The following is a 19,339-nucleotide window of genomic DNA, read 5'->3' on the forward strand; positions in this document are numbered from 1 at the left end:
CTAGTGATGGCAGCCAGGGGACCTGTGGGGAAGGAGACGGCCTCCTCGCTCTGCCCCGTAGGTGCTCCCATGTGGGGCCTAGTGCCATCTCAGTCCCTGCACCCCAGGGTGCCCCCCAGGAGTTAGCTTCAGGTGGGCAGCGGGACGGACAGGAACCCCACGCCAGCGAACCAGCTGGACGGATTGCGGTTTTTAAACTAAGCCGGACTGTCAACCGGTTGCCACGGAAACTGGTGGCGGCGGCATTGTTCTTCTTAAAATGGAGACAAGTGTTAGGAAGCGGCGGGGGGGGTGCTTCTGGGTTAGGGCTGGTGGGGGGGTGTTTTGGAAGGAAGGAGGGTAAATTGAGACCCTCCTCGTCGGACCACCTCCCAAAAGGGCCAGATTCAACCCATAGAGAGGCAATTCTGCAGAAATCCCATTTGCTCATCACAAGATCAGCAGATCAGAACCTTCGTCGCTGGGATCACCCAGAAATGTAAAACATCATTGGGGGGCAGCAGTGCCCCCCACAATCCCCTTCTGCGACGAATGATGGTGACTTCATGCCTGTTCCAGCTTTGTTTGCCGAGAGTTCAATGGCGAAACCTTCACAGCACCCTGGAAAGCAACTACCAAGGACTCTGAAGTAAGGGAACCGTGCCTCTGAGCATGTACAGAGGACTTTCCCCTGAACTGGACCAAGCGAGTGGAAAGACACAGGTCAGTTTGGTCACCGGCCACTTGGTGTCCTCCATCCAGGCAACCCAGAGGCATGCGCAGAATTCAAAGACACATCCTACGCAAAACCATTAAAGGGACAAATGAGGACCAGCGAGGGGTGTGTGGACTGAGGAGAACCTCCTGAGGGCCAGACAGAGAAGGCTGGGGGCCACTTTCAGAGCTCAGGCCCAAGCTTGCCCATTTCCCTTCTCTAAACACTGAGTATCATTATGACTACTGTATTTATCATTTTATTTGTGGCTTAGGGCCCTCGTATTTATGGAACCGCCTCTCCTGGTCTGCCCCGCAGAGGACCTTAAGGTCCATGAATAATCATAGTTTAGAGGCCCCGGGCCCTAAGAAAGTCAGATTATCCTCCACCAGGGCCAGGGCCTTTTCAGTGGTGGCTCCGACCTGGTGGAATGCTCTGTCCCAGGAGACTAGAGCCCTTCAGGATTTAACCTCCTTCTGCCAGTTTCTGAAGTTTTCCCAGTGAGCCAGTACATAGGTACATTTATCAGTGAATTCTTACATTTGGTATCGTGCAGCAGAGGCCCTTTGGATAGATAGGAAGAAACTGTGATGAAGTGTTTTGTGGGGACAAGTCACAAAAGTCACAAAAGTGATTGTCAAAAAATTCCTTCCAGTACCACCTTAAAGACCAACTAAGTTAGTTCTTGGTATGAGCTTTCGTGTGCATGCACACTTCTTCAGATACACTGAAACAGAAGTTGCCAGATCCTTCTATATAGTGAGAAGGTGGGGAGGGGTATTACTCAGAAGGGTGGTGGGAATGGGTGATTGGCAGATAGCTGAGATGAGCCTGTTGACGACTCTTAACGACTGTTATAGGTCTTACAGGAAAAGGCAAGGGGTGAGAAGGTGAAAAATGGCTTGGTCATGTATAATGAGATAAGAATCCAATGTCTTTGTTCAGACCAGGTCTCTCCATGGTTTTAAGTTTGGTAATGAGTTGCAATTCAGCAGCTTCTCTTTCCAGTCTATTTCTGAAATTCCTTTGTAGTAAAACAGCTACTTTGAGATCTTGTAGAGAATGTCCTGGGAGATTGAAGTGTTCTCTTACTGGTTTCTCTGTTTTGTGATTCTTGATGTCAGATGTGCTGACATCTGTGATTGTGCTGACTTTGGTAGTGGGCTGCATGTGGATGATATCTGCTGGAGGGGCACCCCCCCAACCTATGCATAAATTCCTGCAACAGACCCAAGGACCAGGGTCATCTAGTCCAACCCCCTGCAGTGCAGGAATATCAGCTAAAGAGATGTCCTTTCTTTGACCTGCCCCCAAATCTTCCAACACAGAAGCTTCCATTGCATGTCCAGGACTTGTAGGTTTTTCTTTCCCCTGCCCTGAATTTTCTGAATCTGAGCTGGGTGATGACGGCTTGATCCAAACCAAGCACCCCCCCATCTTTTGGATACTGGATATCATGGGCCGTGGAAGAGGGTGTCCGAGTGGCCAGCAGGGGAAACAGGTTGTCTGGGCGGAGCTGGAGAAAATCTATTTGCCTTCGGAAATTAAGTACTTCCTTGCCCCGCACGCCCAGCCCTCCTCCCTGCGTTTCATGCACATACACACAAATCTGTAGCAGATGGACTGGGGATAAGGTGGAGAGATGGAGAGCGAGAGAGATGGGAGGGAAGGGGCTAACTCAGAAAGAACAGGAGACATTTATGATGGCTTGAGCCACCATCAGGAGCAAGCCTGTTTCCATGGAGATGCACCATCCATAGCCACTGTGGTTTAAAAAAAATTGGGAGGGGGAGAGAAAGAGGAGAGAGAGAAGAAGAGGGAAGAAAAACGCATGTAGGTTTTGGAAACAAGGAGATTTGGGGAAGGAGGAGGGGGGTTCCTAGGCCAGGGAGGCGGGGAATGGATTTCACACACACAAACACACTGCTTTTTCAGGGGGACACATACCCCTAAACATTTTGTGAATCTAAGTTTGGCCTCATTGAGGGGCAGTATTGATGTTGGGAAAGATGGAGGGCCCAAGGAGAAGGGGACGACAGAGGACGAGATGGTGGGACAGTGTTCTCGAAGCTACCAGCATGGGTTTGACCAAGCTGCAGGAGGCAGTGGAAGACAGGAGGGCCTGGAGTGCTCTGGTCCAGGGGGTCACGAAGAGTTGGACACGACTAAATGACTAAACAACAACAACAGGAAAATGAGAGTATCACTAAACATTTTTTTAAGAAAAAAGCACTGTGTGTGTGTGTGTGTGTAATGCTTTTGGGAAATAAAGGTAAAAAGGTAAAGGCCCCCTGGACGGTTAAGTCCAGTCAAAGGCGACTCTGGGGTTGCAGCGCTCATCTCGCTTTCAGGCCGAGGGAGTGGCGTTTGTCCACAGACAGCTTTCCAGGTCATGTGGCCAGCAGGACTAAGCCGCTACTGGTGCAACAGGACACCGTGACGGAAACCAGAGTGCATGGAAACGCTGTTTACCTTCCCGCTGGAGTGGTACCTATTTATCTACTTGCACTGGTATGCTTTTGAACTGCTAGGTTGGCTGGAGAAGGGACAGAGCAACGGGAGCTCACTCCGTCGTGGGGATTCGAACTGCCGACCTTCCGATCAGCAAGCCCAAGAGGCTCAGTGGTTTAGACCACAGCGCCACCCACATCCCTGGGGAGCAGGGAATACTGTTACGGGGAAAACTGATTTATACAGATTTCATCATGCAGGAGTCTCTTGCCGTAGCTCTGCTTGGATTGGAAATCGGGGCTGCAGTCTGTTCAGGGTGTTGGGGAACTGTAGCTCTGCGAAGGGTAAACTACAGTTCACAGGATTCTCCAGGGTGGAACCATGCGCTTTAAATGTATGGGGAAATGCATTCAGAAGTGTGGGGCAGAGGTGCAGTGGTCTAATACCCCCCCCCCCAGGGTCCCTGTCTGCCCAAGCAGCATGAAAAGAGGCCTGATTTAGCTCCTGGCAAGAAGTCTTCTCCCCTTTGGAGACAGATAGAATGCAAGTAGGTGACTCAGCCGCTGAGAATGGGCTCCTAAGGTCACTCTGGAGAAGCGTGCAGGAAGAAGACAGAGGAGGCCTTGTTCGGCACATTCACATTCAGGAATGCACGTTTCAATTTAAAGAGAACGGTCATAGATTCACGGAAGGGACCCCAAGGGTCATCCAGACCAACCCCCTGCAATGCAGGAATTACAGTTAAGGAACTCCGTGTGCAAGTTCTGTTCCGTGTGTGATGGCCTGGGACTCAGAACCAGAGGAGACTCAGTCTGCACCGGATCCTTTGCCTCAGGCATCATCTGAACCAAGTCTGGGGCCTGATCCTGAAGAGTCCCACTCTGCACAGGTTCCCCTGCAGCAAACCCCAGCTGGGCCGAGTCAGGGGCCTGATCCTGCCCTGGCTCCAGATGCGGGGATGACCTCGTTGCCTCCAGCTGGGCCATCACTTACAGCTGCTCCACTACCAGTTGGGTCAGGGGAGGCTGAGGCGGCCCCTGGGTCTAGTCACCCACCGACGTCTCCCGAGCTGCAGAGACTCAGGTCTGAGAGAAGGAGAGACCTGAGTACTTGCAGGAGGAATGTTTGCCTTCAGGCGAAACAGGCAGGTGAGTCGCCGGGGGATCAGGACTGGCCGTTACCCCAACAAAGATAAAAGGCTGTCGGACCCTGTCCCAGGTTGCGGGAGCAACATTGCTGTATGCTAGATCCTGCCTGAGACCCTGTACCTGTCCTTGCCTGGTTTCCTGCCTTGGCCCTGTCAGACTGTCTCCTAGCAGAACCTTCAGATTCTGGACCGGACCTGGACCGCGTTTCACAGGTTACCCCCGGGCCCAGCACACCGTGCAAGGGAACTTCAAGGAAAACACAACTTAGGTCACTCCGGAAGAAGATATCGGTGCACTCCAAATCATTTGCCCGTCTATGTGCACAGAAAATAGCAGATTTAGCTGGAAGGCAATGTGAGAAGATCTGCATTGATCATCGCAGTCCAATCCTAACCGTTATTCTTGTATGAGATCACCGTGTGATCTTAGAAGGTTGGATCATCTCAGAAGGGGACATGGCTGTGACGGGACGCTGCTGTGGCAATCATGGAGGGCCACTGCATTTATGAATTTGCCACTCTGCTATTGGTGCAGGATATTGCTGGCCCTTCCGCACTTTACCTTTTCAAGTGGTCAGCGTTAAGGCATGGCAGCGGCCAGTTGCATCTGCAGCCTCCTCAGCTGGGTCCCTGGACAGTGGGAGACATTAGAACCTCTCCCATTGGCCGGGAGAGGGAGTTGAATTGGGTCTGGCTGCAGATTGGCCAATAGTGGCCAGACCAAGGGGCGGGCACTCCTAGAATCACAGACTCCTAGAATCATGAATGCTTTAGCTGAGATTCCTGCATTGCAGGGGGCTGGATGACCCCAGGTATACCTCTCAACTGTACAATTCTATGATTATGAGCCTCCACCTGCCCCTCCCAGAGAATGGGGTATCCCATTAAAGGGATCCTGGAGGAGGCGCTCCTCTCCAGACACCCAGCCTCCCTCACTGACAATTTGACTCCTGAAGAGAATCGGCCAACAGGCAGGTTGCTTGCTATCGCTTAACCCAGGGGTCAGCAAACTTTTCCAGCCGTTTCAGCAACTCTCTCCTCTTGCAGCTTCTAGCAACGGGCACTCAGAAGCATTATTGCCCAGGACAGTGGAAGCAGAGCAGAGACATGGTGGCAAGCAGTCGTCTGGAACTCTCTGCTCCATGAATTTGTCTTTTGAAGCCATCTAGGTAGTTGCTGCCTCTTGTGGCAGGGAGTTCCACAGTTTAACGACTTGCTGAGTGAAGATGGATATTCTTTTGTCTGCCCTGGATCTTCCAAAGTTCAGTTTTGGTAGCACATGGTTCAATTACGGCACTTGCTCCCACAGGAGGCTGTGATGGCCCCCATCCTGAATGGCTTTAAAAATCATCATCTGCCTGATCCAGTAGATCTTCGTCTGTTCTTATAGGACAGGGGTCAGCAACCTTTTTCAGCTGTGGGCTGATCCACTGTCCCTCAGACCTTGTGGGGGACCAGACTTCAGTTTGAAAAAGAAAACAAACGAATTCCTATGCCCCTCAAATAACCCAGAGATGAATTTTAAAGAAAAGCACACATTCTACTCATGTCAAAACACCAGGCAGGCCCCACAAATAACCCAGAGGTGCATTTTAAATAAAAGCACACATTCTACTCATGTCAAAACACCAGGCAGGCCCCACAAATAATCCAGAGGTGCATTTTAAATAAAAGGACACATTCTACTCATGTAAAAACACACTGATTCCCGGACCGTCCGTGGGCTGGATTGAGAAGGGGATTGGGCTGGATCCGGCCCCCAGGCCTTAGGTTGCCTACCCATGGGCTTAACCCAGTGCCTGAGCCAAAGTCACTTACATCTGCAATCAATAAAGTTGTGGCCTAATCTGAACCCAAACAGTCGTGGTCATGAGTGACCATTTAACGCTGGTGGGTGGGTCACGGCGCCCGGACATGCAATTTCACCCCGGCGCAAGCGAATCAGGACGAATGCTCAATAAAGTGGCCACCTGGAGGAACCACTGGACGTTAACCAATTCTTCTCTTCGATTCATAGAGTTGTAAGGTTCCCCCTAGGGTCATGTTGTCCGACCCCCTGTAAAGCAGGAACAGCACCAAATTCCTTTTATCTGCGGCCTGGTGTGGTCGTCTCCTCCTGCTGCAATCGTTGTGCAGATGACTGTCTTGTTTGTAACGGTGACGCTTGTGTTCCTATCAGCATCCGCCGCCACCCCCCATAAAAAACGTTTAGTTGTATGCCAGCTACCTTCACAGATGGAGAGGTGGGACCAGCTATCTTAATTGAATCACTCTCTCAGCCAGGCTTTGTTTTCTCTGGGGATGAGGAACGAAGGGTTAAGCCCAACCGATTCACGGGAGAAGTGGATTCTGAACAAGGCAGGATTCCGGCTTGCTTGCCTTATTTGCATCCGTACATTCAGATCTCTTAATCTTCAATCTTCTGATTTGCAAGAGCAAGATTGCTTGCCTTCCCTCTCTCTCACACACACGCACTCACTCGCAGACAAATATATATATATATCTAGCATTAATTCCACACCTCCACATCTTCAATTGCGTGTGCATTCCCAGGCTTTGCAAAATCTCATTTTTCATGAATGCTTGTAAAATGCACAGGCCGGCGTTCTTCTCGAAGTGTGGGGTGCCGTTGCAGGTGCTTAGGAATCTACCTGCACACATCTGAGTCCCTAAATTGGAAAAAACAAAAGCTGCAGTGCAGGTGCAACAGAAAACAAGCTTCCTTGGGACAGCCCTTTGGATATCTGACAAGGGCTATCCTGTAAGTCATGATGGGGCTGTGATATTAAAATGCAGAACTGCACATGCAGAACAGAGTCTTTCTTTCTTTCTTTCTTTCTTTCTTTCTTTCTTTCTTTCTTTCTTTCTTTCTTTCCAGCTGCAGTGCTAAGAACATAAGAAGAGCCTACCGGATCAGGCCCACGGCCCGTCTAGTCCAGTTGCAGACGACTCTGGGGTTGTGGCGCTCATCTCGCTTTATTGGCTGAGGGAGCCGGCATACAGCTTCCAGGTCATGTGGCCAGCATGAGTAAGCCGCTTCTGGCGAACCAGAGCAGCGCACGGAAATGCCGTTTACTTTCCCGCTGGAGCGGTACCTATTTATCTACTTGCACTTGATGTGCTTTCGAACTGCTAGGTGGGCAGGAGCAGGGACCGAGCAACGGGAGCATAGCTGTCAACTTACAGATTTGAAAATAAGGGATCAGCAGCCTCGAAAATAAGGGATCAGCAGCCAAAATAAGGGATTTTCCAAGGGGCACAGGTATGTTCAACTTCTGAGCCCCTCCAAGCCAAAGGCAGAAAGCCCAGCCAGCAGCCAAACAAAGCCTCAAGCGGTGGTTCCCACAGCGCAGCAACCTGGCAAAGGGGATGCAGCAAGGAAAACCACTGTCACCTCTCCACTGGGAAGCACTGAGCAAAGGTGAATCCCCAGGCAACGCGGCCGGTTTGATTGGCACAAGGCATGCAAGCGCCACCCCCCCCCCAGTCGTTCTGAGACTCCTTGTTGGGTGAGCAACGCAGCCAAGCAACACAGTTGGAGCCTCCCTCCTCCCTGGCCGACAGGGAGGGAGGGAGAGGAGCTGCTTCCTTTGAAACCCGGGAAATTTAAGGGACATCATCAATAAGGGACAGCAGCGGGATGCAGCACTGGGATAAGGGAGTTTCCCGCCAAATAAGGGACGGTTGACAGCTATGAATGGGAGCTCACCCCGTCACGGGGATCCGAACTGCTGACCTTCTGATCAGCAAGCCCTAGGCTCAGTGATATAGACCACAGCGCCACCCACGTCCCAATAGAAGTGTAGTCATAATATAAATTAATAATAATAATAATAATAATAATAACAATAGCATTCCTTGTTCCATATCCTTCCAGCAGGCCTGAGCAACGCTGACAGCTTTTCTTTTTAGAAAGGGATCTCTGGCACCCCTCCTCCTCCTCTAGGCATTAGCTCCTGCAGCTAGCAAAATAAATAAATAAATCACCCTTAATTCCCTTTTTTCCTCCCTCCACGTTGACAAACAGTAATCCTAATCAACAGAAAACCCAGCCCCTCTTCCCTGCAAAGCCATGGGCTGGGTAACCATGCCCCCTGCTGCCCGCAGGCCAGAACTGCAAGTCCCCGGTTCCCTTCTGCGGAGAGAGGCGGCTCTGTTTTCTGCCTGGCTTTGCTGAGAGAGAAGGTGAGGCCTGCCCTTTTAGATCTCTCCAAGGAGTCTTTGGCTCGGCTGGCTCCACACCAGCCAGTCTGAACTCTGCATTTGAAAGCTGGAGCGTACAACTGCTGGGCTCAAAGATCTGCGCCGCCTGCCGGTTTGCTACATAACCAAGTTCAAGGTGTTACCATTAGTATATGAAACCCATAACAACTTGGGACCAGCTGACCTGCGAAATTCCGTGACCCCAAAAATCTTCTTCTTCTTCTTTGGCGATCCCTCATAGCCAAGTAAGATTGTCTTCCATAAACATGCTTTTAACAGTGGGTCTGTAAGTGACTGTGGAGGCCAATTCTGGATTCCACAGTGGGGACATTGGTTTCCAGGCAGGAGTTGATCCCGGTGTGGATTTGCCAAGCGTGCCTTCCTCTTAGCACTTTTCTCCCTTGCGTCCTGAGTTCGAGTGTCTTCAAAGCCCAGGACACCTTTGGGAAAGGCTGTTCTCCAACTGGAGCGCTCACAGGCCAGTGTTTCCCAATTGTTGGTGTTTATACTACATTTTTTTTAGATTTGCCTTGAGAGTCTTTGAACCTCCTTTGTTGACCACGAGCATTACATTTTCCATTTTTAAGTTCGGAATAGAGTAGTTGCTTTGGAAGACGATCATCAGGCATCCGCACAACATGACCAGCCCAACGAAGTTGATGTTGAAGAATCATTGCTTCAACACTGGCGATCCTTGCTTCTTCCAGTACACTGGCATTAGTTCTCCTGTCTTCCCAAGTGATGTGTAAAATTTTTCAAAGACACCGTTCGTGGAATCTTTTGAAGAGCTGGCGATGGCGTTTATAAGTGGTCCATGTTTCCCAAGCATACAGTAAGGTTGATAGTACTTCCATCAGTGAAACGGGGACTGCCACACATACCACATCGTACCCGTTCCACACTGGTCGGAACTTGATATTTTAGTGTTGCAGCAACTACACTTTGGAACTCCCTGCCAAATGATATCAGGCAGCTGCCTTCACCGTACTCTTTTGGGGGCCTGCTAAAAAGCCCTACCCAGATGTTTAGAAAGTTGATGCGAGCATTTAATCTCTTGTTATTTGATGTTTTTGGAAGCCTTACATTATTGCAGTTGATTTCTTTCTTACTGATACTTGATTAATTTATCTTTTCCGAGGTGGTGGTTGTTTCCCTTACAATCAAGGGGTGCATATGTTTTACGAAGAAAATTAATCCTTTTCAAAAAGAGAACTCCATCTCTCTTGGGTCGGGGAGGCAAATCTGCAGCACTTCCCACACTGCTGATATATAATGGGGATGCAGAGACCTGAATCCCTCCACATTTGTTGTTGTTGTTGTTTAGTCGTGTCCGCCTCTTCGTGACCCCCTGGACCAGAGCACGCCAGGCACTCCTGTCTTCCACTGCCTCCCGCAGTTTGGTCAAACTCATGCTGGTAGCTTCGAGAACACTGTCCCACCATCTCGTCCTCTGTCGTCCCCTTCTCCTTGTGCCCTCCATCTTTCCCAACATCAGGGTCTTTTCCAGGGAGTCTTCTCTTCTCATGAGGTGGCCAAAGTCTTGGAGCCTCAGCTTCAGGATCTGTCCTTCCAGGGAGCACTCAGGGCTGATTTCCTTCAGAATGGAGAGGTTGGATCTTCTTGCAGTCCATGGGACTCTCAAGAGTCTCCTCCAGCACCAGAATTCAAAAGCATCCATTCTTTGGCGATCAGTCTTCTTGATGGTCCAGCTCTCACTACCATACATCACTACTGGGAAAACCATGGCTTTAACTATACGGACCTTCGTTGGCAAGGTGATGTCTCTGCTTTAATATAAAAGTATGTTTAATTATTGTTGAAAATGATATGTTAAAAAAAACGAATAAAAAATTATGTATATAATTTTTTATATACATAAAGCCAGTGTGGTGTAGTGGTTAAGAGCGGTAGTCTCATAATCTGGGGAGCCGGGTTCGCGTCTCCGCTCCTCCACATGCAGCTGCTGGGTGACCTTGGGCCAGTCACACTTCTTTGAAGTCTCTCAGCCCCACTCACCTCACAGAGTGTTTGTTGTGGGGGAGGAAGGGAAAGGAGAATGTTAGCCGCTTTGAGACTCCTGAAGGGGAGTGAAAGGCGGGATATCAAATCCAAACTCCTCCTCCTCCATATAAAAAAAGAGAACAGGATGCTGGAGCAGGTGGGCCCGATCCAGCGAGCTCCTCTGATGTTCCTAAGCAGGAGCTGAGTGCAATAACACTCTCCCGACTTGTGATTCCCAGGAACTGGCGTTTCAGAAGCTTAAATGCTTCTGACCATGGTCACCTTTGGTCATTCCCTCAGGCACTTGCAGGCTATGGGTTGCTGAGACTGATGTATGCAGTCAGCCCAGACTGCTTTCCCTATCTGCTCTCCCCATCATAGGTGCCAACTCCCTGGGACCCCGGGTGCCCGAGCACCCACAAAATTCCCCATGAAGGGGGCGGGCACCCACAAATTTTGGTGCCAGCGCCATGCACACTGCATGGCACCCGCAGCCCTGGGCACCTACGGTCACAGTGCCAAGCTGGCACTCCTTCTCCCCGTTCCTGCCTACTCAAAGAGTTTTAAAGGAAATTTTTACTGTATCCCACCCTGAAGGACAAATAACAATTAGAAAATATATATATTCTGAAGAGGTTAAAAATGTTCAGAAGCGTCATGTTGCCTGATGGTTGCACCGCGAATCAAACATGCCCCCTCCTTTTGGCCCCACAGAGCAACCATCCAATAACCCGACTGTCATCTTCGCGCGGGTATGAGGCTCATCAGATCTGCCGCTCTCCATGGTTCACATGGTTTGACATAAAGACTTCACACGATATGACAGTGACTTGATCCAAGCTGACATTGCCAGGGATAAATTAATGGAAGAGTTCCTCGCAGGGTGGAGAGAAAAAATGAGAAAGAAGGATTTTGGTGGACTTCCAAGGAAGCTGGATGTTGGAAGATGCAGGGCAGATAAAAGGAAGGACGTCCGCAAAGTTAAAGTCGCTCCCCCAGGAGGCAGTGATGGCCCCACAACTAGGATGAATTTAAAAGAGGGTTATTGGAGAAATTTGTGGAGGAGAGGGCTATCGATGGCTACTTGCCTTAATAGCTGTGCTCTGGCAGTAATATTTCTGAATACTTGTTGCTGGAGACCACAAGTGGGGAGAACTTTGCTCGCGCTCAGATCCTGATTGCATCTGGTTGGCCACTGTGAGAACAGGATTCTGGACTAGACGGGCTATTGGACGGATCCAGCAAGCTATTCATACAGCCTTCTTTTCATTTTCTTTCTCACTAAATTGGTAGCTGGGATGCCAGGATTAGGGTCGAAATTGTCCCCAGGCCCTGCAGCTCGTATACAGAATTGTGCTCAACATCACCGACACTTACTTCGTTTGATCCAACTTATCCTCGTTGATATTTAACCCTTGAGCGTAACATCACCAACACTCTGTTTGATCCAGCTTACCTTTGTTGATATCTACAGGAGCCTGGCTAAAGGAACATTTAAAGACCGTATCTTCCTTTTGGACACCATTTGAATGAGTTTTCTGTTTGTGGCTTCTGTAGTAGATCTTGTACATAGCTCTCTCAATTTTTGGATTATTAGTATAAGATTTAGAACGTAGAATGGTTTTTTTAGTGTTTTGTGTGCCGCTTATGTGCTGCTTACTTTATACTGGTCCATAGCTGTCAACCTTCCCTTTTTTTGCAGGAAATTCCCTTAGTCCAACGCCATTTCCTGCTGCTTCCCGCTGCTATCCCGGATTGTTAAATATCCCGTAGACTGTCCCCAGGATAGGTGAGTCTGCTGATCCCTTATTTTCGAGGCTGCTGATCCCTTATTTTCAAATCTGAAAGTTGACAGCTATGTACTGGTCGTATACAGTTGCACAGGTCCTTCTGGCACTCCCAGCTTTTAGCAACCCAAATGGCTTTCGGAAGCTGTGCTCCACGCCTCCCAGGTCCAGAAACTTGCTTCTTTCCCTCGGGCGAAGGCGATGCGGCTTGTGAACAGCGTGCAAATATCCAGACCCAGTTTCCTGGAGCAAGTCGTTGTCGGCTCAGGTCCTCACCCAACGGCTGATCAGCCAGACCGCAGATCAATGTTAAGTAATGTTACTTACACACAATCATACCCACCCCCCCTTTCTCCTCTTCCATCCTTTTGTCCTTCGAAGAGCAAAGCGCTCAGCAGAAAGCACTACCCATGGCAGGCTGCTTAATCGCCTTCCAGATTAATTTGGCGGGTAGATGGAGGGAAGCTCGTTCCATCTATATAAACGAAGCAATAATTACCCCCGATCTCTGGAGGATATGAATCCCTCGGGGGGGCCATCGCTCTCCCTCATGGAGGTCTCCAGGGGGTGATATATCTCTGAAATGCAGTGTTTTCCTGCCGGGGACAATCCGTCTCCCATCTTTTGGGGGTAGTAATAGCACTACAGTGGTTTAATATCTCTCACCAGTCTAATATTTCTCCTTAAAACCTTTCTCCTTCAACTCATCTTCTTTGCTCTTTTCCCTTCTCCCCCCGCCCAGCTCCTCTCGATCGTTTCCAGGAGAAACTGGCCTGGCCCAGCGCGCATCCTCGGTGCAGTGGTCAATGAGATGTCCCTCAGAAGCTTTTGAGCAGCGCACGGTTCCTTATTGAAGGGGAATGTGTGTCTAAACTTAGCCATCAAGGTTAATAGCCATTGGGAGACCTCGGCACCTCTATGAATAGGCCTAATCTAGGCTTGTTGCCACAGCCGCATCTTGCAGCGATGAATTCCCCGAATTAATGGCGCATGAAATAAAAGAAGTGTTTTCCTTTTTCTTTGCCGTATCAGCTATCAGCTTCACAGCACGGCTGGAAGGTGTCGCCAAGATGCCGAGCTGGCGGAAGGTGCAGGGAGCGGGATGAGACCCGGGACTGAGGGCAATGGGGAAGTCCTGCAAGGCTAAGAAAGAGGGAAGAAGGCAAGCAGAGAGAGCCAGAAGGAGCAGGCTCAGGCAGAATGGATGGCTTCCCAGCCAAGTCTGACCAAGAAGAAGTTATTGGAAATAGCACCCAGAGCAGCTGGGGAGGTGACTTTGGAATGGGGAGGATCATGCAGGGCAGAAAGGCTTTCACACACCCCTCCACACAGCCCTGATCCAGGTCAGATGGTCCAAGCAGCCACTTTTTCCGGTGGTGGGGAGGAATTGAACAGCTCCAAGCATGCTTTTTTAAAAGTTATTTTTAAAATGTAGTTGTTCTTTCCGTTGCCTTTTTCTGGACCTACTTTGGGTTATCAGATCTTGCAGTTTGGGTGAATTAGATTAGAATGATTACTTACAGTTTCTGGAGTTCAAAGGCTTTATTCATGCAGGAACTATTTGCCAGAATGAGTGGAGATGATAAAAAGAAAATAGCAGACATCTTCTCCGGAGAGAACAGCAAACATAATGGCTCCTGTTTTAGGGTTGGAACTAGCTTAGATAGAGAGGTTACAAGCAAGAGCTGGCAAGATTACTAGACAAAATCATGCCCTCTGGTGGTTTAAATTAACACATGAATTAACTACAAAGTCAAGAGAAGGAAATGTATTTGCTTTTTTCTAGCACTTTGGCCATGCAGTCACCTAATTTAGCCGCTGTGAGGACAATCACACAACACAAACTGATATGTGTAGGATCATTTCATTACACAGCTTCTAAAAAGCACCTTCTATCTTACCTCTGCACTGGACAGAAAATACGTCAAGTAAGACAGAGATTTGGGTGGGTGGCGATAAGGTGGTGCTTTAGGAACTGCTTTGATGCTTCTGTTCCCGAGGCACCTGTGACGATGTGGCAAGCCTGTGGTGAAATCCTCTCAGCAGGTGTGCAGTTTCTGCTGCCACAGCCCTTCTGCAATTTGAAAAGCTGCACTTGTGAAAACCATCCATCTCCCCAGCTATTTGAGATGTGAGACCTCATATTGAAAGCCTGGCGACCCCTGATATAATAGAACTTGACAGGAAACATCTGACTGTCCCGCCCGGCACCCATCTGATGGACAGAAGGCGCCACCAGGTGGCAAAAGGTTGCACTGTGGTGGGGGAGAAACGCAAGCTATGCATTTAAAGTGCATTTGAGGCACATGGCTCCACCCCAAAGGATCCTGGGAAGTGTAGTTTATTAAGAGTGCTGTCAACTGCAGTTCTAAGGGGTCAGCTGGGATTCTTTAGGGGAAGCCATGACTGTTATAAATGTGCTTTAATGTGTGGTGTGCACATGACCAAAACGAGATAAACCTGTCAGTATTAAGGGACTCGGGTGGCACTGTGGGTTAAACCACAGAGCCTAGGACTTGCCGATCAGAAGGTCGGGGGTTCGAATCCCCGCGACGGGGTAAGCTCCCATTGCTTGGTCCCTGCTCCTGCCAACCTAGCAGTTCAAAAGCACATCAAAATGCAAGTTGATAAATAGGTACCACTCCGGTGGGAAGGTATACGGCGTATCTGTTCGCTGTTCTAGTTCGCCAGAAACGGCTTGGTCATGCTGGCCACATGACCCGGAAGCTGTACGCCGGCTCCCTTGGCCAATAAAGTGAGATGAACGCTGCAACCCCAGAGTCGGTCACGATTGGACCTAATGGTCAGGGGTCCCTTTACCTTTATTTTGTGGGAGGCATTCAGTTGCATACCAAAAATTTAGGTATGTACAATGGATTAAAGTGCTCTGTTGCTTGAGCCAGTGGTTTTTTTTAATGTACTAAATGTGTAAGCTGAATGACTGGTTAACAGGAAAACATATAACCTCCACACAAGCAAGTAAGGATGCAACCAAGACAAATGCTCATTGTTGTATAACCTCCCTGCGAGCAAATCAGAACAAATGCTCAACTGAAAATCAGGCATTGGGTAAGCTTTGTGCAAGCAAATCAGAATAAATGCTCAATGATCCTGGAGGAGGCCCAAGGGTAGCTAGCGGCCAGATGTCCCTCCCTAGAAGATCACAATTCAAGCATAAAGAACACAGGCTCAGCGCAATGCAAAATGAAAAGAAGAATTAGGTCCAATCGCTTTATTTCATTTTAATTCCTCTGCGGGGGAAAGCCAGTGACGCTGGTCATGGAGACAGTAGTTCAGCTACATTTCCCTATATTCCACATACACCCACTATGCAGTGGTATCTCTAGGGTGAAATGGGGGGGGGGGGAGTGAGATTACAGGGCCTGCTATGAGTGGGGAGTTTACTGAAGGTCCAGCCCTCCAGGATTACCCTACCAATCAGCGGAAAAAGGCCAGGCGCTCTTTCAGCCATTGCTCCGTCAGGTCGTCTGTGGACCGAATCTCAAAGACCTGGGGGGAAACAGAGCAGCAGTCAGGTGGAGAAGGCGGTCTGCCTAGGCTGAGAATGTGGCCAAGCATCCTTCCCTGCCTTTCCCAGGTAGCTAAGGAGCTGGCTGGGGCAGAGTAGGGACATAATTCTACCTTACACCCAGTCCGACCTTTGGTCTAACTCAGTAATGTCAATGCTGAGTAACGGCCGCTTTTCTGGGCTTCAGGCAGAGGTCTCCTGCCAGTCCTACTCAGAGAAGCTGGGAGCTGAACCTGGGGCTGTGATTTCTGCATTACGGGGGGGGGGGGGGGCTGGACTAGATGACCCTTGGGAATCCCTTCTAGCTCTACAATTCTATGTTTCTATGCCTTCTGCATGCAGAGCAGATGCCCTACTACTGGGCTAAGGTGAGGATTTTATTATTTAATATACAGTGGTGCCTCGCAAGATGAAAAGAATCCGTTCTGTGATTCTCTTCGTCTAGCGGTTTTTTCGTCTTGCGAAGCAAGCCCATTGACGGATTAGTGGATATTAGCGGCTTTTAGCGGCTTTTAGCGGCTTATCTGCTGATCGGATCAGCTGATAAGCGGCTTAGAAAAGGGGGGGGGGGAAACCAGCAGGAACTTGCAAGACATTGTCGTCTTGCGAAGAAAGCCCATAGGAAATTCGTTTTGCGAAGCACCTCCAAAACGGAAAACTCTTTTGTCTAGCAAGTTTTCCGTCTTGCGAGGCATTCGTCTTGCAGGGCACCACTGTATTGCACATTTTGAAAGACGTGGCAGTCTCTCTTTCCTCAGCTTCAGGGGTTGGCCTAGATCAGGGGTCAGCAACCTTTTTCAGCCGTGGGCCGGTCCACCGTCCCTCAGACCATGTGGGGGGGCGGAGCGGACTATATTTTCGAAAAAAAATATGAATGAATTCCTATGCCCCACAAATAACCCAGAGATTCATTGGGAGTGGCCACCGGGACCACATAACACCGGTCCTGAAAGACCTACATTGGCTCCCAGTACGTTTCTGAGCACAATTCAAAGTGTTGGTGCTGACACTTTGGTGCTTTAAATGGCCTCAAAGGCCCAGTATACCTGAAGGAGTGTCTCCACCCCCATCGTTCTGCCCAGACACTGAGGTCCAGCTCTGAGGGTCTTCTGGTGGTTCCCTCATTGCGAGAAGTGAGGTTACAGGGAACCAGGCAGAGGGCCTTCTCGGTAGCGGCACCCACCCTGTGGAACGCCCTCCCATCAGATGTCAAAGAAATAAGCAGCTATCTTATTTTTAAAAGACTTCTGAAGGCAGCCCTCTTTGGGGAAGTTATTAATATTTAATGCTGTATTGTTTTTAAGACTCGATTGGGAGCCGCCCAGAGTGGCTGGGGAAACTCAGCCAGATGGGCGGGGTACAAATATATTATTATTATTATTATTATTATTATTATTATTATTATTATTATTATTATCATCATTATCATGCATTTTAAATAAAGTTACACATTCTATTCATGTCAAAACACCAGGCAGGCCCCACAAATAACCCAGAGATGCATTTTAAATAAAAGTACATTCTAATCATGTAAAAACATGCTGATTCCCGGACCGTCCGTGGGCCGGATTGAGAAGGTGATTGGGCCGCACGTGGTCCCGGGGCCTGAGGTTGCCTACCCCTGGTCTAGGAATCGAATCCCGGTTCTGGCACCCAAAACAAGAATCCCCCGCTGCCCAAGACCAAAAGCCACATATAGGCATGGGGAAAGGGGGAGAGGAAGATGTAAGCGAGAAAGCACAGTTGCCTCATCCTCTTCCACTTCTCCTGGGGGTTTAAGGTTACATGCACATTCTCCGGGTTGCGCCAGGCAACCAGGCTGCTCTCTAGAATCCCAAGAGGCTGGGGAGGGGGTTGCTTCTGGCAGGAAGAGAGGCCAAAAACAATGCCAAGACGATCAGGGACAAAACCATAGCTGTCAACTTACAGATTTGAAAATAAGGGACCAGCAGCCTCGAAAATAAGGGATCAGCAGCCAAAATAAGGGATCAACAATTAGTTTGATAAAATACATATTTTGTTGCGTGCAAATGGCTTTAGATACCTATTAGGTCCATAAATTACCATATAACATATATTCAACACACAAAAAACAGCAACGATTTGTTGTTGACAAAGGTCAGCTGGACATAGAAAGGGCCCCATTACCTTCAGTAGCTTACTTAAGGGACATCATCAATAAGGGACAGCAGCGGGACATGGCGCTGGGATAAGGGACTGTCCCGCCAAATAAGGCGCTGGGATAAGGGACTGTCCCGCCAAATAAGGGACGCTTGACAGCTATGGACAAAACCAGAGGTAAGAAGTGTGCCTGGAATACCTTGGTGAGCTCAGCTGCCTGCACCAGTCTGTTTTTGCTCCCGGCGTACATCATCTGCTGCTCCGGCTTGCACCCTGCGAGGGGAAAGGAGAAGGCAGCTGCTTTAGTTGCAATGACTGTTCATTATCTCGTTCACAATGGGCGCTGTGATCCACAGCGGGTCAGGGAGTTAAGGACTGGCTGAGCTGGAGAGAGGCGGACTTCCCCGAGGCCACAAAACAAGCTCCTGCTACGGCGACGTTGGGACTTGAACCCAAGGCACGCAGGTGCTGAAGGGCACTGCCTTATCTCTCTGCGACAGAAGTGGGATTTGTTGGGTTTTTCCACCGATGGGGGGGGGGGGACCTAACAAATGACTGGCGTTCAATCATTCAAATGACTCGTTTTTATAGCACTTTGGAATGTTCAAAGACATTTGCTGCGATCACACCATACATTTGAAGCACCAGTATACAACTTTAAACAGAGATGACGTCCCCCAGAGAATTTCTGAGAGCTGTAGGGTTTTTGGGGGGGTTTGTTGAGGGTGCTAAGAGGAGCCCCCTGTTGCCCTCCCAGGACTGCAGTTCTGTTCCCTGCGAAGAGGGGTTAAGTATTAAACCGCTCTGGGAAGGGAATCGGGGTCTTCTAACAACTATCCGTGCCGATGGTTTTGCAATATGGCATGATTTTGTTTCAAAATGAAGAAGCCCATGGCCGTATGGTCCATCCTGTTTCTTCCAAGGTGTAGACTTTGCAAAAGTATGTTTAGATAGATGGGTGCTCTTTATCTTTGTATTTCTCCTGGACTACAACAAACTAGGAAGCAAGGGAATCTATGATGATAGAACCAGAGTTGGAAAGTTCCATGAGCGTGATGTAGTCCAACCCACCGCAACGCAGGAATCTTTTGCCCAGTATGGGATTCGAACCCACGACTGAGCTATCTCTCGTTCCTTTAATTTTTCATGTGGCAAACCTGTACGTGAATTCCTAAGTTCCCACTCACAAGGGAAATATGGCCATTGCTTCATCACCTCCTGCTGAACCTCATGCTACAGAGCTGTTCCGCCTGGCCTTTGGTTTGGACTCAGTCTGACCCTTATGGTTTTGATCTATGGGCTACTTTTAAAATGAGGAGGCATTTTAAATGGCATTTTAACCTATATTTTAAATTGATCCCCCCCCATTATGCTTTTACTCAGATGGTGACAGCAGTCACGAAATT

The 19,339-nt window shown here is 49.1% G+C and overlaps 1 protein-coding gene and 1 long non-coding RNA gene across 8 annotated transcripts in view; one reads left to right on the top strand and one right to left on the bottom strand.

The window, feature by feature from the left end:
* The window catches only part of LOC310712949, a 2,318,697-nt gene that overhangs the window by 1,152,431 nt on the left and 1,146,927 nt on the right, over positions 1 to 19,339 (top strand). The window lies entirely within an intron of this gene.
* The window catches only part of GMFG (glia maturation factor gamma), a 29,994-nt gene continuing 26,155 nt past the window's right edge, over positions 15,501 to 19,339 (bottom strand). For all 7 annotated transcript variants that reach the window (XM_083516390.1, XM_083516393.1, XM_083516388.1 and 4 more), the window contains 2 exons: positions 18,133 to 18,206; positions 15,501 to 15,793 (listed from right to left, as the gene is read on the bottom strand). In XM_083516390.1, coding sequence (XP_083372516.1) covers positions 15,722 to 15,793; positions 18,133 to 18,206 — 146 coding nt within the window. In that variant the 3' untranslated portion in view covers positions 15,501 to 15,721. The remainder of the gene's footprint in view (positions 15,794 to 18,132; positions 18,207 to 19,339) is intronic.

The sequence above is a fragment of the Podarcis liolepis genome (assembly GCF_965112155.1).
Source record: "Podarcis liolepis genome assembly, chromosome: 7".
Classification (NCBI taxonomy): domain Eukaryota; kingdom Metazoa; phylum Chordata; class Lepidosauria; order Squamata; family Lacertidae; genus Podarcis; species Podarcis liolepis.